At 43.7% G+C, this 25,407-nt stretch overlaps 4 protein-coding genes across 4 annotated transcripts; all 4 read right to left on the bottom strand.

The window, feature by feature from the left end:
* Positions 1-6,296: 6,296 nt before the first annotated feature.
* On the bottom strand, positions 6,297-8,996 carry LOC132196175 (cysteine-rich secretory protein 2-like). Its single transcript, XM_059618642.1, has 5 exons — positions 8,901-8,996; positions 7,417-7,545; positions 6,903-7,039; positions 6,451-6,639; positions 6,297-6,390 (listed from the first exon to the last, which is right to left on the bottom strand). The coding sequence occupies exons 1-5, from the start codon at positions 8,994-8,996 to the stop codon at positions 6,297-6,299; spliced, it is 645 nt and encodes a 214-aa protein (XP_059474625.1).
* LOC132195990 (eukaryotic translation initiation factor 4E1-like) lies at positions 8,161-9,866 on the bottom strand. Its single transcript, XM_059618346.1, has 4 exons — positions 9,510-9,866; positions 9,069-9,248; positions 8,840-8,996; positions 8,161-8,609 (listed from the first exon to the last, which is right to left on the bottom strand). Coding segments are annotated over exons 1-3 (303 nt in total). The 5' UTR covers positions 9,632-9,866; the 3' UTR covers positions 8,161-8,609; positions 8,840-8,995.
* Positions 9,867-10,260: 394 nt separating this feature from the next.
* On the bottom strand, positions 10,261-15,365 carry LOC132195989 (E3 ubiquitin-protein ligase Su(dx)). The gene is made up of 12 exons (XM_059618345.1): positions 15,185-15,365; positions 14,332-14,449; positions 14,140-14,278; positions 13,390-13,938; positions 12,954-13,185; positions 12,688-12,902; positions 12,445-12,582; positions 11,990-12,392; positions 11,663-11,937; positions 11,386-11,611; positions 11,198-11,294; positions 10,261-11,133 (listed from the first exon to the last, which is right to left on the bottom strand). The coding sequence occupies exons 2-12, from the start codon at positions 14,399-14,401 to the stop codon at positions 10,961-10,963; spliced, it is 2,517 nt and encodes an 838-aa protein (XP_059474328.1). The 5' UTR covers positions 14,402-14,449; positions 15,185-15,365; the 3' UTR covers positions 10,261-10,960.
* Positions 15,366-20,534: 5,169 nt separating this feature from the next.
* LOC132196094 (uncharacterized) lies at positions 20,535-24,495 on the bottom strand. The gene is made up of 2 exons (XM_059618508.1): positions 22,430-24,495; positions 20,535-21,969 (listed from the first exon to the last, which is right to left on the bottom strand). The coding sequence occupies exon 2, from the start codon at positions 21,863-21,865 to the stop codon at positions 20,720-20,722; it is 1,146 nt and encodes a 381-aa protein (XP_059474491.1). The 5' UTR covers positions 21,866-21,969; positions 22,430-24,495; the 3' UTR covers positions 20,535-20,719.
* Between the last annotated feature and the right edge of the window lie 912 nt (positions 24,496-25,407).

The raw sequence follows: 25,407 nt of genomic DNA, 5'->3' as shown, positions 1-25,407 counted from the left end.
ACAAAAGTTACGTTTCTTTTGTTGTAAAAAAAAAAAAGAAAAATTAATTAAAAATGTGCATGTTATTTTGCTGGTTTGAATTAAAATACTTGTTCAACTGTCCACAGCCCTGCCATGAACTTGAGCACCCTCAGTACACCAGAGAATTGTGTTCTAGCAGGACTCAGTGGAAAATTTGTAAATGAAAAAAAAAAATGTTGTTCCGAGTTAAAATTTAAACCATTTTGCTTAGAGATGCGAGGGCGCATCTGTTTTTTTCAGCGGGGCACTGTTGTGGAACTACTGTCCACAACCTTTGAATAAAGGTTTAAATTTTAAATGTGCCATTGCCGCCTTTTGGGTTCCCTCACAGAGCAATTACTTTTCGCGCCCTGAAGGTGGCACCCTGAACGACAGCACGCAGCAGCAGCAACCCGCCCGCAAGAGAAGGAGGAGACGCTCGCGAGCCACCGGCCGGCAAACACACCCGTGTGTGCGCCGCGCGCTTCATAATTGGGGGGGTATCGCTCTGTCCATTATTTGTATCCCAGTTAACTTTAATTGCGCCTCGCAGTTTATTCCGATCGCCAAGTTGTACTTGCCAGTTTAAATTACAATAGATTTAATCCTACACTTAAAAGTAACCACCCGTGCTTTTATTAATTACCGCGACCCCGAGTCTAAGGGAATACGGCAGAGAGAAGGGGGCCAACTGGACACATCTCCGACGCAGGGAGGCGAAACTAGTGGCGACTGCTCCAGTCAGTCTTCCACTCCGAGCCAACCTTCCGCCTGCCCTGGAGGAATTCTTTGGGTTCAATTTCAAAAATTTCAAGTTCCATTCTCAGTGAATTTCAATTCACCCGTTTCCTTCATTTCTGCCGACGTTGCAAAAATTCTGAATTTGCGCGTCCATTTCAGCCTGCCTCAAAGCCTTCAGATTAATCATATCAACTTTCCTCTAATTGGCTTTTGTCAGTCGGAATTTAAAGTCTTGGGTGAAAATCTGCATTTGAAATTCCTCGTAGTCGAAGCAGAAAATTCTGCTCAATGTCAGTTGGGACAAGATTTCTTAATTGGGACAGATGCTCATTTTGGATTCAGGGATGGAGTGCTTGCATTCCAATGGGGTGGTGTTGTTTTGGAGACTAATGTTGGTCAGTTTCAGCCCACAGCCACCTTTGAACCCGAAATGAAGCCCGAGGACCAGGTCAGCAGAGAGCCCTTTGCTGTCCGTCAGAAGGGAGAAGGCGGGAAAGAACCCGATGCGCACGCTGCGGCAAAGACAGGTGGACAGCTGGACACCGTCCGGTCAGTCGCCCAGTCGGTCCTCGTGTCCGTTGGTCGAGTACCAGGAAGCCCGGCGCGAGCCGGCGCCTTCCCTCAATCAGGAGGCGCGCACACACTCGAGTGCGTCCCTCGGAGAACAGAATGCGCGGCGCCACCACGCAGGACTCGAAGAAGAAAACGTCCTGTATCGCCGCCTATCAAATCATCAAACTGGCGCTCCAGCCTTGAAAACACGGAGCCCAGGCTGACGTCTTCAGCGGGGCAGCCTTGGCAGGAAACTTCAGCGGGGCAGACCAGTCCGCCCCTGAGTAGCCAGCCAGCCCCTTGCGCCGACCAGAGCAAAAGGCGCCTTATCAGTTCGGAGAACTGGAGAACTCCACCAGAGAGGCCGCCAGCCGCCCATGCAGTACCAGGTGCCCCGAGCACCGCCACGGTAGCAGTATAAACAAAAGTTACGTTTCTTTTGTTGTAAAAAAAAAAAGAAAAATTAATTAAAAATGTGCATGTTATTTTGCTGGTTTGAATTAAAATACTTGTTCAACTGTCCACAGCCCTGCCATGAACTTGAGCACCCTCAGTACACCAGAGAATTGTGTTCTAGCAGGACTCAGTGGAAAATTTGTAAATGAAAAAAAAAAATGTTGTTCCGAGTTAAAATTTAAACCATTTTGCTTAGAGATGCGAGGGCGCATCTGTTTTTTTCAGCGGGGCACTGTTGTGGAACTACTGTCCACAACCTTTGAATAAAGGTTTAAATTTTAAATGTGCCATTGCCGCCTTTTGGGTTCCCTCACAGAGCAATTACTTTTCGCGCCCTGAAGGTGGCACCCTGAACGACAGCACGCAGCAGCAGCAACCCGCCCGCAAGAGAAGGAGGAGACGCTCGCGAGCCACCGGCCGGCAAACACACCCGTGTGTGCGCCGCGCGCTTCATAATTGGGGGGGTATCGCTCTGTCCATTATTTGTATCCCAGTTAACTTTAATTGCGCCTCGCAGTTTATTCCGATCGCCAAGTTGTACTTGCCAGTTTAAATTACAATAGATTTAATCCTACACTTAAAAGTAACCACCCGTGCTTTTATTAATTACCGCGACCCCGAGTCTAAGGGAATACGGCAGAGAGAAGGGGGCCAACTGGACACATCTCCGACGCAGGGAGGCGAAACTAGTGGCGACTGCTCCAGTCAGTCTTCCACTCCGAGCCAACCTTCCGCCTGCCCTGGAGGAATTCTTTGGGTTCAATTTCAAAAATTTCAAGTTCCATTCTCAGTGAATTTCAATTCACCCATTTCCTTCATTTCTGCCGACGTTGCAAAAATTCTGAATTTGCGCGTCCATTTCAGCCTGCCTCAAAGCCTTCAGATTAATCATATCAACTTTCCTCTAATTGGCTTTTGTCAGTCGGAATTTAAAGTCTTGGGTGAAAATCTGAATTTGAAATTCCTCGTAGTCGAAGCAGAAAATTCTGCTCAATGTCAGTTGGGACTAGATTTCTTAATTGGGACAGATGCTCATTTTGGATTCAGGGATGGAGTGCTTGCATTCCAATGGGGTGGTGTTGTTTTGGAGACTAATGTTGGTCAGTTTCAGCCCACAGCCACCTTTGAACCCGAAATGAAGCCCAAGGACCAGGTCAGCAGAGAGCCCTTTGCTGTCCGTCAGAAGGGAGAAGGCGGGAAAGAACCCGATGCGCACGCTGCGGCAAAGACAGGTGGACAGCTGGACACCGTCCGGTCAGTCGCCCAGTCGGTCCTCGTGTCCGTTGGTCGAGTACCAGGAAGCCCGGCGCGAGCCGGCGCCTTCCCTCAATCAGGAGGCGCGCACACACTCGAGTGCGTCCCTCGGAGAACAGAATGCGCGGCGCCACCACTCAGGACTCGAAGAAGAAAACGTCCTGTATCGCCGCCTATCAAATCATCAAACTGGCGCTCCAGCCTTGAAAACACGGAGCCCAGGCTGATGTCTTCAGCCGGGCAGCCTTGGCAGGAAACTTCAGCGGGGCAGACCAGTCCGCCCCTGAGTAGCCAGCCAGCCCCTTGCGCCGACCAGAGCAAAAGGCGCCTTATCAGTTCGGAGAACTGGAGAACTCCACCAGAGAGGCCGCCAGCCGCCCATGCAGTACCAGGTGCCCCGAGCACCGCCACGGTAGCAGTATAAACAAAAGTTACGTTTCTTTTGTTGTAAAAAAAAAAGAAAAATTAATTAAAAATGTGCATGTTATTTTGCTGGTTTGAATTAAAATACTTGTTCAACTGTCCACAGCCCTGCCATGAACTTGAGCACCCTCAGTACACCAGAGAATTGTGTTCTAGCAGGACTCAGTGGAAAATTTGTAAATGAAAAAAAAATGTTGTTCCGAGTTAAAATTTAAACCATTTTGCTTAGAGATGCGAGGGCGCATCTGTTTTTTTCAGCGGGGCACTGTTGTGGAACTACTGTCCACAACCTTTGAATAAAGGTTTAAATTTTAAATGTGCCATTGCCGCCTTTTGGGTTCCCTCACAGAGCAATTACTTTTCGCGCCCTGAAGGTGGCACCCTGAACGACAGCACGCAGCAGCAGCAACCCGCCCGCAAGAGAAGGAGGAGACGCTCGCGAGCCACCGGCCGGCAAACACACCCGTGTGTGCGCCGCGCGCTTCATAATTGGGGGGGGTATTGCTCTGTCCATTATTTGTATCCCAGTTAACTTTAATTGCGCCTCGCAGTTTATTCCGATCGCCAAGTTGTACTTGCCAGTTTAAATTACAATAGATTTAATCCTACATTTAAAAGTAACCACCCGTGCTTTTATTAATTACCGTGACCCCGAGTCTAAGGGAAGGGGGCCCATAATATGTCCGAAATAATTGTGTCCGAATCCGGAAAAATAAAGTGTCCGAAAATAATGTGTCCGAAATATTTTTGTCCGAATTTTTTCAAAATTTTCTCCGAAAATACTTCATCCGAATTTTTTTTCTCCGAAAAATGGTTCATCCGAAATGAAACTGTCCGAAATTGAGTAGTATGGTAATGTATAGTATTCTTATTAATTTAATTCACAGCCCGTTAAAAATAACGTTTGTCACAGAGTTCCAGATTCAGTCGAGGTTCAAGGGTCTCTAGTCCGAGTCAGAGTCGTGCTGGTTGTCCTGACGCCGCTTTGACCTCTGATGTTGGACTGGGTTTTGTTAAAATTAAAAAAAATGTTTAAGTTATATATAAATAAATAGATATAAATTCCTGTCTTTCTGCAACCCTCAAAGGATCGTACATTCTGTATGAAATCCTCTCCAGGAAAAGCCTGATGCTAATGCTCCCGTCAGCAAGTCTGTTTGTTTGTTCCTTGATGAATCTGTCTTGGTGAAAGTATTTAAGTTTTCTTGTCCTTGCAGGCAACGTTTAATGATTCCAAATCAGAGAGTGCTTTCATTGTCAATGCCTTCAGTGCCGCAATGTATGGCCAAATTCCTGGATGGGCAGTCTTCACAATCCCTATTAGCTTTTTGTGGAAAGACTCTAAGCTGTTATTAGTCCTATGCTTGTGGTTGTGTCTAATCGATAGCACTCTGCGGTTCACCATCATCAACCTTTTTGCCTCTCGCTGTACATGAAGGATATTTGGAGCACTACAGGTACTTTGTTGTCGACTTCGGGGTTTTCACTGATCTGTTGATATGCAGCAGGAATCCATTGTGAAGAAGAACTTCCTTTTTATGTTTTTCGACATTTTGTATTTACAGTCTCACTCACCTCAAACCAACACAAAACAAACCCATAACCAACCCATAACCAGCGGCTGGCCAGGGAGCAGGTGGGAGTGCGCGGAAAGGAGTGCGCATGTTTCTGGTGCTTTTAAGGGAGACTAACTACAGTATTACTTCGGAGAAAGTTTTTTCGGAAAAATTAAGATTCGGAGGAAAGATATTCGGACAAATTATGGTTCGGATAAAAGTTTTTCGGACATATTATATTTTTAACTTCGGATCAAATTTTCGGATGAAAGTTTTCGGACAAATTCCAGAAAAAACTTTCGGACACGATTATTTCGGACACATTAAGGCCCCTCTATGGGAATACGGCAGAGAGAAAGAAAGCAGAAATCTCTCTGTCGTGGCGCTCAGTGGCCGAGTGTCACGACATCCCTACTCTCAATAACATTGACAAAATATTCGATTAAATTTACTCTTGAAATAGCATCAACGGCTGTGAACACTATAGGCTGTTGAATTTTCAATTTTTTTTATACAAATTAAGCTGATCACATTTTGGGAGAGTAAATTTTTTGATTTATAATATATTACTTAATTTGGAATCACATATACTTAAATATTTAATATTTATTTCAGTTGAAAACTGATCCGACGTGCGACGTACCGCGCGTTTGAGATCGACCGGTATCAGTTTAGTCTCAAAATCCTTTTAAATTTAATCTCATATGATTTTTATTTTAATGATTGAATTGTGAAATTTATTTAGAAAATAATTATTATTGTGATTTAATTCAATGAGTGTTTTAAAATGATTATTTTTAAATCAGTATAATTGTAACCTGATTTTAACTTAATTAAAATATTAAAACTCTTATTTTATAAGAATAATTTGATATATTTTACTCCTTCATTCATGTATATATGCGTGTTATTTTATCACTGAACTTATTGTTGCCTAAAATGAATCAATGAATGTATACGCTGCATAAGTTGATCAACTTTCTGCAATTTTCATGACCACCTCATCCAACTTGTTCAAACAAATTTTCTTAATTACGTGATCGATTTGTGTTTGATTTGTGTCCTTTTCCATTGGTATTAATAAACATCAATCACCAAAAATTATTTTCATTTCTCTTCTATGTGTTCAAGTTTATGGAATTTTTAATCGAAATTTTTTCTAATATTTTCAAACAAATTTTTTTTAAATAAAAAATTTCTTACTATGATTTAAAAAAAAAAATCAAAGGCTAATTTATTGTGAAAAATCCAAATTTATTAATTCTAGTCATTCTAGTATATTAATTCATTTATGAAATGTTTTTTAATTATATGCTAGTAGCAGAGGCCGTTGTGGCACCTGTCAGGGCAGCGGTCACAAAGTGTCCCAACCTCGTATGGGCGGTTCTGGAAGCCTCTCAGGTTGCCGCTGCATCGAGAGTGAATTATTTTTGAAAATTTCTTTTATATAATTAGAAAAGGGACTCACGCCGGACAGTAGTTGCAGACGTAGTTGTGGAAGACGCCCTTCCTGTCCGAGCACTTGGCGTACCCGCAGCCAACCTGGTTGCTTTTCGCCCAAACCATTTGCGAGTAGTGGCCGGTGGCAGCAAAGTTGTTACTCCCGCCAAAAGTGAAGTCCTGTACCTCTTCCCACCAACGCTTCACGGCCTTCTCCCTTTTTTTTTCAAAATTTATCACATATGATTTTTTTAAACTCAAATCAAATTTTTGCTGGTCATAACAATTACGTATTTATATATATTTTTTTTAATTGCTGTGAATGATGAATTTTAAAATTTATAAGGAAAAATAATTCTAGAATGATTTAATTTAACGAGACGTACGTAACAAGCAGCAGGAGTAATGCGTTGCAAAAATATTTTATGTGAAATTTTCAAAAAACCTTTAATCACCACAATTCCAGCTTGACTCGCTTACCAAGGAACCTTCGCGCTGGACACGTAGAGATTTTGGCCGCAGCTTTTGAATCCCTTGACTTGCGGTTTGTTGTGCACCAGGCGTTTGCACGCGTTTGCCCAATTTTGGGCCACGGCCGCTGCTCCTTCATGGTAATACTGAAAAATTAATGAATCGAACAAACTTTAATCAAAAGATTAAAAAAATCCAACTATTTTATTCATTGCATGAAGCTGGCATGAAGTGTTTGTGCCAGTAGAATTCCTTTCAAATGCAGTTAAACGCGATGATCTCCCTTTCTTGAAAACTTGTTTTGGGTTTGACTATATAATATAATATATAATAATGCATGGCCTATGGCAAAATCCTTTATTTATTTAAAAAGAAAATTTTTTGGTTTTCCTTACAATCCGCTAATTACCTTACCTTTGAATTTGGATCGAAATTTGAAGTTAATTAACATGTTTATTATTTTTTGAAGTAAAAAATAAACATTTATACTTCTGGCGTTTTTCTACTCCAAGTTTTTACTTGCCATGTATTGCATGTTGGCCGCCTCGGGGTCGGTATTCTTCCTCGCCAGGTTGTGAAGTCTCTTGATGGTCAGATTGTCCTCGTCCGAGACGTAAGAATGCGTCCCGATCACGGCCATCAGCAGCAGCCCCTAAGCAACCGACAAGTCCATCTTCTTGTTGTTTCTTGTGTGAAAAGAGAGAAACACTAAAGGAACCCAGCATTAAGAGCCGTTTATATATCACTAGGGAGGTGTGCAGCTGAAGTTAATTAGTGTTAATTACTAATTGATTATATCACACTGTCATCGACCAAAAGAATACAAATTTAATGTATTTTTCTTGTATTAACGTCATTTTTCTGATAAAGTAATTTTTAGGTCGATAACCTTAAAGTTTCTAATTCTCAGTCAGACTACTTGCCTTATAAACAATTCATCAGAAATTAGTGCAGATGACATTTAATTTTGATTTTATTTTCTAACGACAAGATTCTTATTTTTTGGCTCATTACTAATGACAATTTTAATTATTGTCCTTCAAAATTTTTAATATAATTTGCACAATATAAGAATTTAATCAATAAAGGCGAGTTTTTGCAAAATATAGAAGAAATTTATAACAGCATGAGAGAGTCAAACTGCAAGAAATGAAAACCACATAATTATTCATCAATTGATTTTTATATGCATAAAAATGAAATTTGTGAATTGGGAATGAAACCAATAATGCACTTATATAGGCTCGGACCTTGGAATTGGACAACTGCAACAAAAGCCGCAAAAGAAACTAATAAAAATTAATACATTTTCTCTAAATTTTCCCTGCATCTGGTGCAGGTTCAGTTAATTGATTTATTTCCACTATAAATTCAGCAGCTCTCAATTTAACTTTGACGCGTTGCTAACAAGAAACTCATTCAGGTCACCTAAATTGCATAACTCAAACAACTGAAAGTCGCAGTACTCTTAAACTTTTTGTTTTATTTCATGAAATAGGCTTTCAAATCAAATTCATTTAAGTTATGACTTTCGACATACTTTGAAAATTTTGCTACAAATCATTTCATCCTCCCAAAGTCCTTTTAAAAGCGCAATATTGTCTCTAAAGCTGGTACAAGTTTCTGTTCTCTGGGCGCTCGTTCAGGTCACAGAGCCGCTGATATTTGATCGGAACATTGGTTGTGGCGCCCAGCAGGGACGACATAATGCGTTTTCTGCAATCATAAAAAAATGTGCGCAGGTAAATAAATTTAATAATTATATTTGGAATCATTTGGAATAAAAGCATATTGAAAGTAATCATTTTTGAGTTCCTTATAAGAAGTTTTTGTAATGCTATAGCATTACAAAAACTGTTAAAAGGAAAAAAATTAATTCAAAAAAATAATCTTTTGTAAATTCAATATAGAATAATAGATTGCAAAGGGTGCAAATTATTGTATACCCAATCTCCATAATGCAGGTGGTGCGAGTGCTATCAGCAGTCCAGATGCCGATTTTGTCACCCTTCCCGGTGTCAAGTTCAAAACAGCGCCGTTGACCTCATCACTGTACTCGCCAAAGGCCTCCGCACCTTCACCAATCTTGCACAGCATCTGCATCTTCAGGCCAAATATAATACATAAATATGTTAGGAATTTATTTTTTGTTATGAAATGGACAGTGGTACAGACCACTTCAAGCCAGCAATTGTCAAAAGTTCAAGGCGGCGTTTCTTCTTCTCAAACGACACGAACCAGCGGCCGCCGTTCTTGTTGGCAGGGTGTTCCCACATGGGTGGGATGCCCTTTTTGAAGAGCAAGTAGCCAGTGCCAATCTTCAGCTTACTAGCTGGCGTGATGTGATTTACCATCCTGTTAAAAAAAATTGACATTAATTTTTCCGCTGAAATTATAAGGAAGTATATACTTCCCTTTTATAATTTGCCAATTTTATTAAGCATACTTAAAATTGCTTATCTTTAATTATATGATGCTTCCTGGAAAATTTACACATTCTAAATATTAATTTGTGTTTTAAAAATCGCATGTCGACCGATTAAAAGCGACGGCGAATGTGGAATGTGAGATACACAACATAATTGATAAAATGTATAAAACCGACAAATGCCTTACGTCCAAAAGTCCTCGACAGTCTCGATACTGAAAATCTCAACCAGATTTTCCTCCCAGGACTTAGTACGGACGTTTAAATGCTCCCAGAGCGTCCACGAGTTCTGCAGAGGATGCTTGATCATGTCACGAGGCACGTCCCCTCTATGGGAATGCAGGCCTCAGTTTTTTGATCCTGCTCCTTATTTTCAGCTAGTTTCAGATTGGACACTTCTCTTTCAAGTTGTTCTACTTTGTCGGCCATGGCTAATATATGTTCATCAGAAATAAGCAGCACTACATAAATTTATGAAACAGCAGACCAGCAGCGTAAAATTGAGTTGAGAACTATAAAAGAGTAAAGAGAATTGGAAATTCTTTCATCTGCGGCTTCTGCGCGTTGATACATATTCAGCTCAGCACTCAGCATTCAACGAGTTTATGCTTGTTTTATAGCCTGCAACGAATAACAGCAGCTACATCGACGGCTGGTGACGACAGGGAGAAGACAGATTCTAACTTTGCAGTTCATCCTTGTTGAGTCTTGCTTATTGCTGGCAATGACAAGAAATGCGAGTATGAAGAGAAAAATTATTTATGCCTCTATATTGGGTTCGGGGAGTGCGGCCGGTGGGGATAATTTATAATAGAGTTCCGCGCGACATCTGCATAATTATGATCCCAGAAAAAAGGTGTAAAATTAATTTATATCCTAAAACCACCGAAAATGTGGACAAATAATAAAAGTTACATATGATAACAGAAATAAACAACATTTAAATAATTATGATAAAATCTTTAATTTAATCAATATTCTTCTCCAGGGTGTGTGAGTCTAATCTGACAAAATTGACATTATTGCAAATTCAGAGAAAAACAACCCTCCCTCCAAAAACTCATTTTTTTGCTACTTTGAAGCTACATGGAACCCCATTTCAATTTCTGTAAGGACTCTGGGGAACGTCAAACAAGATTTTGAAGGATTTTTGGCTGGTTAATAATATTATATCCATAAAATAATAATAATTTGGGAGAAAATAACAACAGCAGGAAGCAAGAGGCTAACGAATAAACATGTACATCATCTCTTGCCTCCAATTTTGATAAAAATAAATCCACGTAATTCGCAAATAGAAAATTAAATTTATCTTTTTTCGGAATATGAAATATATTTGCGCTAAAAAGCAATAGAACTAAATTAATTAAACATTTAAATTGAAATCTAATAAACCTGCGAATTCCGTGGATCAGATTTTTTGCACAGTGGAAACTTGGAATGCTGCAAAACAATTATGAACAATAATCTGCATACAAAACAGACTTAAAATACAACTGCGATAATAGTTAACTAATCTTTATACAGTAGTTTTACTTTGCCCAGATACAGATTTCATTGACACAGCCCCCAAATTATAAATACGCCACTTCTCAGAAAAACCCTTTCTTTCATTAGCTATTCCAGAATGCATCTCACTTCACTCCTGGCCGAACCCTTCGGTTTCTTCGATGGCAAAGTTCAATTTTTCTACGAGCTGTTCATAGCTCTTGTAAGGTGGCAGATCCAGTCGGTTGAAGCAGGTGTGGGACCTTGGAAGCCAAGTTTCTTTGCCTACCTTCTCGATGCAAAAGCGTTGCGGACCGTTGCTTCCTGAATTTTGAAAAACAAAATCAAAGATTAAGAAATATCTGAGGAAAATTTTGACAAATAGTACCCATTAGCTCAGCAAATCCACCCACAGGAACTCGGCACGTTCCAGTCACAAACTGAAGTAATCTGGCCCTCTTTTCATTGTCAGTTGTTCGAACAAACTGAAATTCAGCAAAAAATATACAAATTAAATTAATGAAAGAAAATGATAAATTTGTCATTGGAGAAAAAAATTATTACAAAGGTACCAACCTGCCAGAACCAAAGAACCTGCTTGCTGTTTTTGGTGTAGTGCCTATAAATGGAGTGTCTCTGCCAGTCATCGACATCAACCTCTTGCATTCCGCACAGCATCAGCTCCAGTTCTCGCTCGTCAAAGTACTTGAGCCACTCGAGTGGCACCACTTCGTTGAAGCCATCCAAAAAGGCCTTGGTTTGTTCCTCAACACCTCTCGTCATGCGCCAGTTTGTCATCAGGCTGAAATTTTTAAGTCAAGAATTTGGCAAGATTTGAAATATCAAATAAAACCTCATGTATTCTTCCTTGTTTTCGTCTGTGACTTTGACTTTGTCGCCGTTATCCTTTAGTTCGTGATGCAGAACTTGGCCCAGAACTTCAAAGTCGACGCTGAAGTACAACTCCAGGCCGCACTCCTCTATGCTGTTATCTCTCAACCACACTAAGGAATTGTAAAACTCGGGGTCGATCGTCTCGATGTCCTTCATTGTGAGCTTTTTGTTTAACATCCTCTTGTAGAAGGGCATTGTGAATCCAGAGTAGATAAACCGACCGTGATACAGAGCCTGGAATTTCTCCCAATCAAAATCTCATTCATATTTTAAAAAACTTCCTCACCATTGCGATAAATCTGCCAATGAACTTGAAGTACTGCAGGTGGTCGGGGTTGACGTAGGAGGCGGGGTTGATTTGGAGGCTGTAGTTGTTTTTGTTGGCATACTCGAAGAGACAGTACATAGGGTTGAGCACCTCGTGGGACAACAAGAAGAACCACTCCCTGGAGACGCCTCCATAGTCAAGGCCCTCCTCCCCGCGGAAGATGATGTAGAGGCGCCGTCGCAGCTCGTACGCCGGCAGACGCATGATCTGATGGTACGAATCTTCGAATAGCGTTGCTCTCGTCATTGTGATTTTGATATGGGACGGCATGACATTGCTCTGGCACAAGTACCGGAACTGACTTAGCTTCCATCGGAATGACCGCTCGTACGCCCTCGGCACTCCGTAAACACCGTTGGGCCTGGCAAAATTTTATTTATAAAAAAAATTGGATAAATGGATTAGTAAAATACCCTTTGGGTGCTCCCGGACGAGGATCTTGGAAAGTGGTTGACCTCGAGTTGTGGTCAACAAAGTAACGAACTCCGTCTTCGGTCAGGCGGATTTCCCAGCCGTCAGGCAAAGGTGGCTCGTTAGCACTAATTTCTAGCCTGAAATATTGAGGTTTGAAATTTTGAACTATTTATAAATTCAAATTGAAAGAGACAAATTTAAATTATAATAATTGCCAATTCTGTCAATTGGAATAAACTTACCCTTGAGTTCTAGGATCTTCCCATTGCGTAGTCCTGTTTTTGTGGTTGACAAAGTACAGCCTTCCATCAGGCTGGACCCTCTTTTCCCAGCCAGCAGGGAGAGGGCCCAGGGTTGCTTCGTCGTCATCAGGTTTCGGAGCCGCTGTCGCCGCTCCAGCAGCACTTGTTCCCGCCACAGGGGTGCTATTATTGCTAGTGATTCCATTAGACACATTCTGAAAAAACAATCATTAGTACATAAGCTCATAAATCAAAATCTAAATCACATTTGGGTAGAGGAAGCGCTGGTTGCCCTGCTGAATGACGTGGGCGCGCTCGCCCTGCCAGTGCTGGAAGTGCTGCAGGCGCTCAGTGCTTGGCCGCTGCCAAGTGGTAGTGCGAGTGTTGTGGTCAACATAGTAGACTCGACCTCTGGGGTCTCGTCTCAGCTCCCAGCCAGATGGCAGAGCCTGAGGACGCTCCCAAGACGTAGATCTCGTGTTGTGGTCCACATAATATCTGATAGTAGAAAAGCAAAAAAATACAAATTATAAATTCGAAAAGGAGTAGATTGTTTCATTTTATCCACAAATATTTATACTGGACTTTATATTAAGAATAGAAGAATGTATTTCTTATGTGAAGAATGAATTGTTCAAGCACAAATGAAACAAAAAGAAAAAAATGACGTTAAAAAATTAATTAACTGAAAATTGAGATTACCTCCTTCCATACATGTCGTATCTCATCTCCCAACCTGGAGGCAGCGGGTCTTCAATGCTGGAGGTGGCAGCGACGGTGGAGGCGGCTGCCACGGCATTCGTAGCTGCTGGAGGCGTGTCCCCCTCTGCTGCTGGAGGCGCCTCAGTGCCATTGGGCCTTGCAGGCTCGCTCGGGGGTAAGCTGGGGAAGTAAGAAATAGTGGCCCTCTGCCTCGGCTGAGGCGTCGGAGCCGTCGAACTGCTCTCCGCAGGTCTATCCCCAGAAGGGACTGCCGAGGCAGAGGCGGCACGATCTGGGGGTGGAACGGTGTTCATGTCAACGCGGAGGCCCTTCAGCATGACAAATAGTTCGCCGGCGGTCGAGTTTGTGAAGCCGTTGCCCGACTGGTGGTGCTGCAGGTCAAGGGTCAGCTGAAGGTCCTCACAGCGCCCGCTGTAGTGCGCCAGAACCTCGTACAGCTGCGTCACCTTTTCGCCCAGCAAGCGGTCCCTCCAAAACTCATTTTGATCCAACACTCGGAAACGCAGCACAGAATAAGGCGTCACGAGTCTGCAAATCAAAATAGATTTTTTTCTTTATATAATGTATTTTATATTTTGTAAAATTTATTTAAAATGTGTACCAAATGATATAAAGCAAATTAATGTTTAAGAACCGAATTTTATAGTTTTGAAAATTTTCTTTAATATTATGTATGTAAATTTAAAAATTTGTTCATTAATTTTTTTAAATATAGTTTTAAAAATTTACATTGTGAACTCCTCGTTCCATTTGGGTTGATGAGTGGATTTGAGCACTTCTGTTTTCCTGACATTTTTATCGTCGATGGTGAGCTCCACATACGGGTTGGGTTTCAAAAACGTAACTCGCCTCAGCTGAGCTCGGTCGACTGAAATTTTGAATCAATTGCAAATGGACTGAAACAATCAACGATTTAATTACTGGTCAGGCTGAGCTGGTAGTACCCTGTGGCAGGTGGAGTGACCACATCAGGGGGCGTCGATTCACTCATTGCTCTGGAAGCAACTTCACTGGCTGCTGCTTATCACCATATCGGGGCCTATGGATTTTACACACTCAATTATTATCATAGCGGCACAAAGATAAAATATACATTTTTCCTTGTCAAGCATAAATTGCGTGAATAATCGCATTTTTTCACCGCGAGAAAAATTAAAAACATGTCATGGGAAAATGGCCTTGAACTGTGCGATTTAATATTGACGTCCAAATCTCAAAGATCAATAACTAATATTGACAATTTTATTGGTCGTGGAAATATTTAAAAATGAATTTGCGAAACCATAATCTCTCGCTTGTAATTTCAAACAAATCCAATTATAACAATCTTATCTCTCTACGTGCGCAATCAATTGAGAAGGGCATCGCACAAATTATAAAATCCGATAAAAACTTTCCAGATGTTCTAGAGAAAATAAATTGCAAAATTTATACAAAGACGCGTAATTCAAGGAATAAATTTATAATTAACCGAATTTTAGCGAAAATATTCTTCCTTTTGTTGTGTACGTCAGGAGTGTAAGAGGACGAATTTCAATGTTATGCAGTTCCTCTCTTTCAAAGTAGAATAAAAACATTAAACTGGAAAACATTGCGAACACTCTCCAAACACTTTCGATTCTTTTTTTAAATTGAGGTCGCTCGTGTTTGCGTACAAGAAAATTAATCATGGTTGTTCAAAGTCTGATAAGCTGCTCAAAGTCAGTTCGATTTGAGGTCCAATTTAGGGGGGCCCTTGTGCAGCAATCAGAGCGAAAATTATGCGTCAAAATACCTGCTCGATAAGGGCTTTTGGCGGCTCAGGCGAATGTCCAGGGTCGTGCCCAACTGGGGAAGATTGCGAACGACAGGTCGCGGAATTCGGAAATTCCTCCGCGGCTGCTGGAAACGCTGGAAAGCGGAAAAAAATCCCAAATTGAGGAAGGCGTAGCAAAGCTAGCAGAAATAAGACTGAATAAGACCTTTCGACCCTAGGGGTGTATGCAGAGGAGTGCACGAGATTCGAAATTCGAATGTCTCCAAGGTCGTCGCTTCGGTCCGATGAAATTTTAGCGCAGAGGACAGCGCCGTGAAGTGGTATTAATCAGAAGCTTTAAGTAAATCGTTATTTGATTGGCTCATCGGGTAGAGTCCATCAAATAATGCGCCTCTCTTAAATGCACTATCCACTTAATTGGGCTTTAGCAGCAGCTGACATCTGCAGGACAGTCACGAGGGTAAAATCTTCCGAGGGTTTAGTCATGCATAAAAATTATTAAACTTCTGTCAAAATATTTTATGCTACATTGATTAATTGTTTCTTAATTCGATTAGAAGAGATTAAATTTGAACAATTAATATTTCTATAAAATTCCTGTAAATTTTAAATATCTTTAATCTTGGGAATATTTCATTTTAAATTTTAAGTTATGTATTTAGTGTATTTTATTTTGGCTCTTTTATTTTTATTAAATAATTTCTATGAAATTCAGAAAATTATAAAACTTTTTTCAATCTCATCCTAAAAGATCTTATACACATATTCATTTTTTTTTTATAATTAAGATTTTCAGTTTTATTATTATTTTGAAGAATATTTTGAAACGCGATATAATTTTCAATGATTTGAATGGAAAATAAAATATTCATGCTTTCATAATTTTTATAGTTCAAATTACATATTCATTTTAGGGAGGAATTATTCAATATTATTGAAACATTAAATTTGTTTTGTCAGCAATGTGTCTACGCAATGTGCAGAATTGATAAATAATTTTGTTGTGATGTTGGTAAGTTAATACATACATATGTAAATATTGTACAGTTGGTACAACTGCAAACCAAATAAAATTAGAACTTTTCTACCCTTTGAACTGAACGCACGTCTCTCTCTCGTTCTCCCTTCCGGAGAGCGGCCGCTGGCCGCCCTCGAACATTTGAGGCCCTTTACAAAGGCCGTACGAGCTACAGCAAATTGGCGACGAGGCGAACTTAGCGGCGGAAGGAGGAGAGGACGACGAAGAGGAACCGTCGGAAGCGAGAAGACGGCGTGGACAGTCATCCGCGTGAAGGCCACGTGTTGCGGCAACCGGAAGTTGGCTTGGTAGGTGTCCGGAGGCGGACCAGTCCGGCACCACTGACACCAAGGCCGTCCCAGCGCAAAAGGCAAGTGGTTAAAAGGGTGTGGCGCTGGGGCCACAGAAGGGTCGTTTGAGAAATGAAACGACAGTAGTTCTTGATTCAGGTTTAATCCGAACTGTAAAAAATAGATACAATCAATATCACAATAATAAAAATAAATATTTTATTTTAATCAGGAATTTAATATGGTGTGGTTTGAGTAAACCTATTTGGTGATTTGTTTAATTGAGAATGAACATTGTGATGGAATGCTAATTTGCATAATTAATGAGTTGTGTGGCCGACAGTGGCCTTGCTATGTGAGCAAATAAAATCAAACAGATTTGCATATTTAAATGAGAAATGAGTTATTGAACAATTGAGGGATAATGCAGTGCATGTAATTTGAGTAAATTAATTCAGAAATTGAGATATTCGCGAGATTAAGTAAATGGCACATGGTGGCTGCACTCGGAATAATTTGTTATTTTGTACTTGGTTATTGTCACTCGAGTATGGCACTTGCAGACAAACGCAATGTCTCGTTGAATGGGGAAAATTAACACTCGGGACTAAATCGTAAATTAAAGGCTTACCCCAGGCGTGGGTGTCGGATAAATTGAGATAGCGACGGACAGAGAGAATTTGTTTGTGTTGCTCGTTCGTGTCCGGCATGAGAAAGAAGGAGTGGTCCGAGGAGGGTCTCGGGGGAGATTTTACTGTGAGGTGCGCGCCCTCACGCGGCACCGCTACAGGGGCCCCCCCTATGACACCGGAGGTGCTCAGGACAGTACGTAGTCCTTGGTCCAAACGGGCAATCTGGAGCAGCGGCCAGTGCGAGTGATTCGGGTTTGGGCTGTGTTCGGAGGCACTTGTGGTGTCGGATGTTGATCTGGGGGTGAGTTGAAGAAGAGGTCGAGGCTGAGGTCGCCTGTGGTGTCCAAGTCTGGACTTCTTGGTCTTTGGGAATGAGGAGGAAGTTCTGCAGGTGGCTCAAGTGGTGGCCACTCTGTTGGTGTTGCCTCAGAGGCGCCCGAAGGTGTCTCTGGTGTACCTGGAGCTGAGGTAGGAGGCAAGGGTGCTACTGGAGGAGTGTCCAGACTGTCCGGAGGTGCTTCTGGGGTGTCCGGGACAGGACTTGGTGGCGGTGGTGGAGGCTGCGGAGTTTGCTGAGCTGTTGGCAGGTCGAAACGCACTCGTTTGACTGGTGCTGGCGCTGTCGGAACTGGTTCCTTCTCGGCGTGCTGATAGCAAGGTTTGAGTCTGTCGATTGTAACAACTTTTGATTTACCTTTAACCTCGATCACGAAGGACTTGGCGTTGCGCATGATCACTGAATAGGGACCAGTGTACGGCTTCTCGAGGGCCCCGCGGACAGCATCGGTGCGCAGGAATACGTGAGTGGCAGTGGCCAAGTCAGGGTGGACGAAGAATGTTTTTCCGCCGTGGTGGGCAGCCGGAATGGGCAGGAGAGTGGCGAAGTGACTGCGGAGTTGGGCAGCGAGGTCAGCAGCTTGCTGAGGAGTGGGTCGTACGAAAAAGGTTCCGGGCAGCCGGAGTTCTTCGCCGTAGACGAGGAGCGAGGGAGTGGTGTGCAGATCTTCCTTGAAGACAGACCTGAGACCGAGGAGGACCATTGGCAGGGCGGCCATCCAGTTTTGCTCCTGACACATGAGCGCCGCCTTCATGGTGCGGTGAAGGCGCTCAACCATACCATTTGCCTGCGGATGATACGCATTAGTATGGTGAATTTCAAAACCGAAATTTTTGCTGAATTTCTTAAACAGGTCAGACTCGAACTGTCGGCCTTGGTCGCATACCACAGTTCCAGGGACTCCGTAGCGAGCGATCCAGTTGGAACGAAAGGCTGTGACGACGTCCAGGGCGGAAATGCGCTTGAGTGGGACGGCTTCTGGCCAGCGTGTGAATCTGTCTACCATTGTGAGGCAGTACTTGTAACCCTCGACTTCAGGGAGTGGCCCGACGAGGTCGATGTGCACGTCCTTGAAGCGTTCTGTTGACTCTGGAAACGGAATCAGAGGAGCCTTAGTGTGTCTTGTAACTTTTGAGGACTGGCAGGGGGTGCAAGAGCGCGCCCAGAGGAGGCAGTCGCGGCGCATGTTGGGCCAGAGGAATTTTTCCGAGACCAGGCGGAGTGTGGATTTTGCACCTGGGTGGGCCAAGTTGTGGAGGGAGTCAAAAACTTGTTTTCTGAATTTTTGTGGCACGAAAGGGCGAGAAGCGCCTGAGGATGTGTCGCACCAAAGCATGTGTGGAGAATTAGGGATGGGTTTTTGCTCGAGTTTGAGGGGTGAATCTGGCAATTTACGGAATTTGAGGAGGTCTGTGTCAGCTGCTTGGGCTTCAGCCATGGCTTCAAAAGAGACTGCGGTCGAGATGGACTCAATTCTGGAGAGGGCGTCGGCCACCAAGTTAGCGGTGCCCTTGATGAACTGAATGTCAGTGGAGAACTGGCCAATGAACTCGAGATGGTGGAGCTGGCGCGGAGAGCAGTCGGCTTTGTTTTTGCTGAAAGCGAAGGTGAGGGGTTTATGGTCAGTGAGAATCTGAAATTGGCGACCTTCGAGGAGGTACCTGAATTTCTTGATGGAGGCAAAGATGCCGAGGAGTTCTCTGTCGTACGGGGGGTACTTCTTTTCAGCGGCAGAGAGTGTGCGGCTGAAGAATGCTAGTGGCTGCCAGGTGCTGTTGACGAGCTGTTGCACAACACCACCGACGGCATAGTCGGATGCGTCGGTGACCAGAGAGAGTGGGACATCTGACCTTGGGTGGGCCAGGCAGGCGGCGTTTGCCAGGGCTTCTTTGGTGGTGTCGAAGGCGGTTTGCTCAACCTCTGTCCACCTCTCCAGGGGTGCCTTTTTGGGGCCTTTGGGTCCATTCTGTAGACAATTCAAAGGGGCCATGAGCTTGGCTGCTTGTGGGAGGAATCTATGGTAAAAGTTTACCATGCCGAGGAAGCGTCGGAGCTCCTGCTTGTCCTTGGGCGTCGGGTAGGCGCTGATTGCTGTGACCTTGTTTGGTAGTGGAGTGATTCCGTCTTTGTTGACCAAGTATCCCAAGAAACTGACTTCAGTGGCGCCTAGGACGCACTTGTCGAGGTTCAGTAGGAGGCCATGGTCCTGCAGGCGTTGGAAAACCTGTCGAAGGTGCTCTCGGTGTTCTTCTGGAGAACGAGAGGCAATGAGTAAGTCGTCAATGAACACAAACACGAAAGGTAAGTCACCTAGAATTTCGTGGATGAAGCGCTGAAACGTCTGTCCTGCGTTTTTGAGGCCAAACGGCATGGACAGGAATTCAATGAGACCCATTGGCGTCGTAATGGCTGTTTTTGGGACATCCTCTGGTGCCACTGGGACTTGCATGTAGGGTCTGTCGAGGTCTAGGGTGGAGAAGATGGTACAGCCGGCCAGCAAGTGGGTGCAGTCGTGAAGATGGGGAAGTGGGTAGCGATCTGGCTCGGTCCTAGCATTCAGAGCGCGGTAGTCACCGCAGAAACGCCATGTACCTGGTGTTTTCTTGGGGACTAGGGTTGCTGGCGACGCCCATGGGGACTTTGAGCGGCGTGCATCGCCATTGTCGATGAGCTTTTGGATCTCAACTGCGGCTGCTTTCAGCTTGTCTGGGGGCAGTCTGCGGAACCGGGCAAAGACTGGTGCTCCAGGGGTGACCACGATGCGGTGAGTGGTGGTGTGCTTTGCAGGTTTGCGCTTGGAGGAGGTGCAGCACAGGTCGGGGAAATCTTTCAAAAGAAGGTAAAAAGGGTTTTGTGTCTCAATGATTTTGACAGTGGGTGCAGGTTCGGGGCGATTGCAACCTCTGACGTGGACGGATGTCAGCCTGTCGGAGAGCTGGGCCAGGCCGAGGTCAACGACCAGGTTATGTCGAGTCAGGAAGTCAGCGCCGATGATGGGGTGTTCCACGTCAGCCACTAGGAAGGTCCACTCGAAAGTTCTCCTGAGGTTGAGGGTGAGTTTGAGAGTGTGGAATCCGTACGTTTTGATCTCTGTCACATTGGCGGCGGTGAGATTGTAGTGGAGGGGAAGTTTCATGTGGGGGAACAACTTTTGGGGAAGGACGCTGATGTCGGACCCTGTGTCCATCAGGAAGGACATCTTGGAGGTGGGGTCAAAAATGAAGAGGCGGCCGGGTGAACTGGGGCAGGGTGTGGCCGCTGCTGCAGCCTGCCCAGTTAGTTTTTCGCCGGCGTGGGGGTGATGGCGGCGGCGGCCTGCAAGGACTGGTGACTGGAGTGGTAGCGGCAGCCTGTGATGCACTTGCGGGCGTCCAGTTGGAACGTTTTGTGATAGTAACAGATCTTGCCGGCAGCGTTGCCGTCATCGAAGAGGTCTGTGTACCTGGACTTGGATCGCTCCCCTGTGCGACTTTTGCTGCGCCATCTGGATCTGCCTCTGTTGAAGCTGTCAGACTTGTTGTTCAGCAGGGTCTGGACTGACTGTGTGAGGGCCAGGACTTGCTGAGCCAGGTCGTCCAGTTTGGTTTCCAGACGGTCAACTCTTGTGGGTGTGCCTCCAGAGTAAGAGGTGGAGTTGGTTTTGTTGGTGGTGTGTTTGATGGCAGAAAGTTGGGGTGCAGGTGTGGAGAAGGAGTGTGTCACAGCGTTGGTGTGGTCTCTGGCAACCATCATGTCTGCTCTGGCTGCAGCCACAGTGACGTCACGTTCGCCGCTGATGGCCAGCCTGATGTTGTCGGGCAGCTTGTTTGCCCAGCACGAGAAAAGCATCTCATTCATCATGGGGTGAGTGGCGTCAGACTCTGCGATGCGCTGCATCCTGGCTAGGAACTCGGATGGTTTTGCGCCATTTGGACTTTCGTCAATCATGAGTTGACGGACGCGCGCCTGGGTAGTGGGCTCGACGTGTGTCAGGATCGCCGTCTTGAGCGTGGTGTAGGGCTGAGATTTTGGCATGGGTGCCAGGTGGCACAGGATTGACTCAGGTGTGCCGTTGATAGGGATGAAGTCGCGCAGGAACCGAAACATCTGGGGCTCGTCTGCGAGGTTTTCCTCGGCGAATTTGTCGTCGAGCAGTTTCAGCCAAGTCATGGCAGTCTCGTACTCAAACATGGGCATCGAGATGTTGGCCATGATCCTGAAGTTGAAAACTGGCGGAGTATCTGGTTGCTCCTGTGGAGGTTGCGCGTCTGGGTCGCCGGTCAGGGGCGGCGTTGGTTGCGCAGCGTCGCGGGCCACTTCGTCGAAGAAGGCCAAGGTGTTTGCATCTGCTGGGGAGCGTGGTTGATCAGCAGTCGAGGGCGGAAGGTCAGGCTCGGAGACTGCGTTGATTTTGGCGAGATCGCCGGTTCCTTCGGTAGACATCTACTGAAGTACCAAAGGGCTGGGCACCACTGTGGCGCTTGGGCCACAGAAGGGTCGTTTGAGAAATGAAACGACAGTAGTTCTTGATTCAGGTTTAATCCGAACTGTAAAAAATAGATACAATCAATATCACAATAATAAAAATAAATATTTTATTTTAATCAGGAATTTAATATGGTGTGGTTTGAGTAAACCTATTTGGTGATTTGTTTAATTGAGAATGAACATTGTGATGGAATGCTAATTTGCATAATTAATGAGTTGTGTGGCCGACAGTGGCCTTGCTATGTGAGCAAATAAAATCAAACAGATTTGCATATTTAAATGAGAAATGAGTTATTGAACAATTGAGGGATAATGCAGTGCATGTAATTTGAGTAAATTAATTCAGAAATTGAGATATTCGCGAGATTAAGTAAATGGCACATGGTGGCTGCACTCGGAATAATTTGTTATTTTGTACTTGGTTATTGTCACTCGAGTATGGCACTTGCAGACAAACGCAATGTCTCGTTGAATGGGGAAAATTAACACTCGGGACTAAATCGTAAATTAAAGGCTTACCCCAGGCGTGGGTGTCGGATAAATTGAGATAGCGACGGACAGAGAGAATTTGTTTGTGTTGCTCGTTCGTGTCCGGCATGAGAAAGAAGGAGTGGTCCGAGGAGGGTCTCGGGGGAGATTTTACTGTGAGGTGCGCGCCCTCACGCGGCACCGCTACAAGGGAAAAGAAGAAGTCTCCGCGTCTGATTGCGAAAAATCAGCACTGCAAGTGGTGAGCAAGTCGAGCCGAAAACGTGGTGAGAAAAAAAGAGGGTGCAAAGCATTGTCAAGTGAAACACTAGCCGCAGAATATTATTTCCACCATCAGTGTCTTCGAGACTGGAAATAATCTAGTGAAGTTTAAGGTGAGAACTCAAGGGCCAGAGGGAAGAAATTCCAGGCCAAAAAGGAGTCTTCGAGACTTTTGCCTTAAAAAAAAGAGGGGTTTTTCTCAAAGGTTTTGAAAAAAAAATGGTAGTAAGTTGTTGTAATTAAATGACTAGATTTGCAGCACACCATTCCTGAGAAAATCTATAACCTGATTGCTTGTACGTAGCCACTAAGAAAACACACGGCAGTGAAGAAGGAGGGCCTCTCAAGAAGAAAAAAGAGGTTCCGTAAAAAAGAAGAAAGAAAAGAAAGAGGAAGGAAGGAGAAGAGTCTGGAGCGGAACTTGTGGAGCGACAAGGTGGTCCAAGGAGAAGACGAGACCACAGTCAGCTGCAAGGAAGCCCCGCCTCGAAAAGGACTTCAACCAGAGTTGGACTCAAGAAAGCAGTCAAGAGCAGCAGGACAAGTAGCTGCCAAGAGAAAAGGGTGTGCACCAGCACCAACGGCCGAGACATCGGAGGCCGTCGGACAGAAGGCGTGTGGCGCCCTGTCCACCTGAGACGCCGGGAGGAGGCAGCCGCCTTCTCTGGCCATCATGTGAGGGACCCGAAGGGTGCAACCGCATCCTTGGGCCGTCGACCTGAGTGGAGGGGATCTCCTCAGGGGTCGCTTAGAAGTACCGGACTACAAAGAGTCCGAGGTGTAAAACGAGGAGCCGAGTGTCCATCCAGCATGGAGAAGATGAGAACAGCAACTGGCAGTTCAGACCGTGCCAAGTGTGCTGGAACATTTTCGGTTTTCATTTGAAAATTTAGTGATTGAGCGAAATTCAAGTAAATTAGTAATGCAGAAATACAGTTTTAAACAACCAAATTTCCGTTAAAAATTCAGGAAAGTAAAATCAATTAAAGTTTCAACTTAAATTTCCTAATCTGAGAATTAATTTTAGAGTTTAATCAAGGAACTCAATTTAGTAAACAAATTTTCAAAGGTTTTTGAGTAAGAGTAATTCTTGTGAATGGATGTAAATGTGATTTTGTAACAATGTTTCCAAATTAATCAATTTCTTGCTCCAACGCCAAATGCCACAGTTCTCCTTAAAGTGCGTAAATTAAAACTTGTTTTTATCTTAGGCGGGAGGTGTTGTGATGTTGGTAAGTTAATACATACATATGTAAATATTGTACAGTTGGTACAACTGCAAACCAAATAAAATTAGAACTTTTCTACCCTTTGAACTGAACGCACGTCTCTCTCTCGTTCTCCCTTCCGGAGAGCGGCCGCTGGCCGCCCTCGAACATTTGAGGCCCTTTACAAAGGCCGTACGAGCTACAGCAAATTTAGAGCGAGCAGGAATGTAAATTGCGTTCCAGGGAAATAACATAAAATTTATTATCGGTGCCAATGCCTGCCGCGGTTGCTTCACATTCAGAGTGCAACATAAAAAAAACTTTCAGCTGGCTCTCAGCAAAATAAGGCAAGCTGCGAAGCCCGACCGACCGACACTGGCCCGAGGAAACACAGCGCGCCTCTGTTATATTATTCTGCCTTTACAACGTCTCAATACCATACACACACCGCTGCACCATCAATTTCAATGGATAAATTTCGAGACTCCTCCCCTACGAAGACCTAATGGGCATGCAGAGCGTTGAAACGCTCGACGCGGGCCGCCGTTCCCAGACCTTTGTTGGCACGAGAAGCGAACGGCGGCCCCGAGCGAGCATTGCGCTCTGTCACCCACGACGGCCCACAACACATGGCAGCCAGCATTCTTTTGATTGCACTTTACTCTGCAGGGGGTGCAAACACTGTTCACGCACGCACCATTCACCAAATACCGGTACTTCTCACGGTTAAACCGGTTTGCGGAAGGCTCTAAAAAGAGATCTGCAAGGGTCGGCTCAAAACTTAAACTCCCTAAAACAAAAAAATAGCAGGCGGAGATAGAGGTTCATTCTGATAAAAAAATCTCTAAAAGTTAAAAAAATACAACAAAATAGTTCTAAAATTAAAATTAATAAGAACAAAAGAAAAAGCGCTTAGCAAAAAAACAAAAATAGATAAATAAAAGCGTGGAAAATTGCTTAAACTTAAATTTATTAAAATATATTGGATGAAGATAGAAGTTGGGAAATGCTATTGGCGTATCTACAAAAAATTTCAATTATTTTTCTATATTTTTCCATCTTCCATCGACGAACGAAGTGGAACCGATCGCGACACCTGCTTTTCTCACTAATGTATGGCGGTGGCTTTGGGAGGATTTTATTCCTCATGGTCATGGTGTATTTTTTTTTTTTTTTTTATTTTTTACTACAGTTTTATTTTCTTAGATTACATACATACATAAAGATTCCCTTGGATTTTGGTCGGAAAAAATTTGAAAGATTTTTTTTTAACCTTCCATATTTTCCAATACATATATCTCAAAATTAAATGGGGTGAATCAAACTTTTATGAAACAATCTGAGGTTATAATTATAGAGGGTGCAGAGGCCGAGACCCGAGAACTTCAACAAATTTTTCCAAAATGATTTTTCATTTTGCACACTAATTAAAAAAATTATGATGATTTCTCTCAACAATGCAACAAAAAATTGTTTCAAAAATCTGGCTTTATGTAAAGTGTACCACTTTATAAATATCTTTTGCTCTTAAATTGTTAT

Source organism: Neocloeon triangulifer, unplaced genomic scaffold (assembly GCF_031216515.1).
Source record: "Neocloeon triangulifer isolate White Clay Creek 2 clone unplaced genomic scaffold, ASM3121651v1 ptg000011l, whole genome shotgun sequence".
Classification (NCBI taxonomy): Eukaryota; Metazoa; Arthropoda; class Insecta; order Ephemeroptera; family Baetidae; genus Neocloeon; species Neocloeon triangulifer.
Note: the sequence above shows the minus strand (reverse complement) of the source record. Positions and strands in the feature narration are given on the sequence as shown.

Excerpts from the sequence above, each read along its gene's own strand:
- LOC132195990 (XM_059618346.1), bottom strand. The coding sequence starts at position 9,631 with ATGATCAAGCATCCTCTGCAGAACTCGTGGACGCTCTGGGAGCATTTA. Across the intron at positions 9,249-9,509 it reads ACTGTCGAGGACTTTTGGAC|GATGGTAAATCACATCACGC; the intron begins GTAAGGCATTTG and ends TTTTTTTAACAG.
- LOC132195989 (XM_059618345.1), bottom strand. The coding sequence starts at position 14,401 with ATGAGTGAATCGACGCCCCCTGATGTGGTCACTCCACCTGCCACAGGG. Across the intron at positions 12,393-12,444 it reads CGTCCGGGAGCACCCAAAGG|GCCCAACGGTGTTTACGGAG; the intron begins GTATTTTACTAA and ends AAATTTTGCCAG. Across the intron at positions 11,134-11,197 it reads TGGATTTGCTGAGCTAATGG|GAAGCAACGGTCCGCAACGC; the intron begins GTACTATTTGTC and ends TTCAAAATTCAG.
- LOC132196175 (XM_059618642.1), bottom strand. The coding sequence starts at position 8,996 with ATGCAGATGCTGTGCAAGATTGGTGAAGGTGCGGAGGCCTTTGGCGAG. Across the intron at positions 7,040-7,416 it reads CGGCCAACATGCAATACATG|TATTACCATGAAGGAGCAGC; the intron begins GCAAGTAAAAAC and ends TTAATTTTTCAG. Across the intron at positions 6,640-6,902 it reads TCCAGCGCGAAGGTTCCTTG|GGAGAAGGCCGTGAAGCGTT; the intron begins GTAAGCGAGTCA and ends TGAAAAAAAAAG.
- LOC132196094 (XM_059618508.1), bottom strand. The coding sequence starts at position 21,865 with ATGTCTACCGAAGGAACCGGCGATCTCGCCAAAATCAACGCAGTCTCC.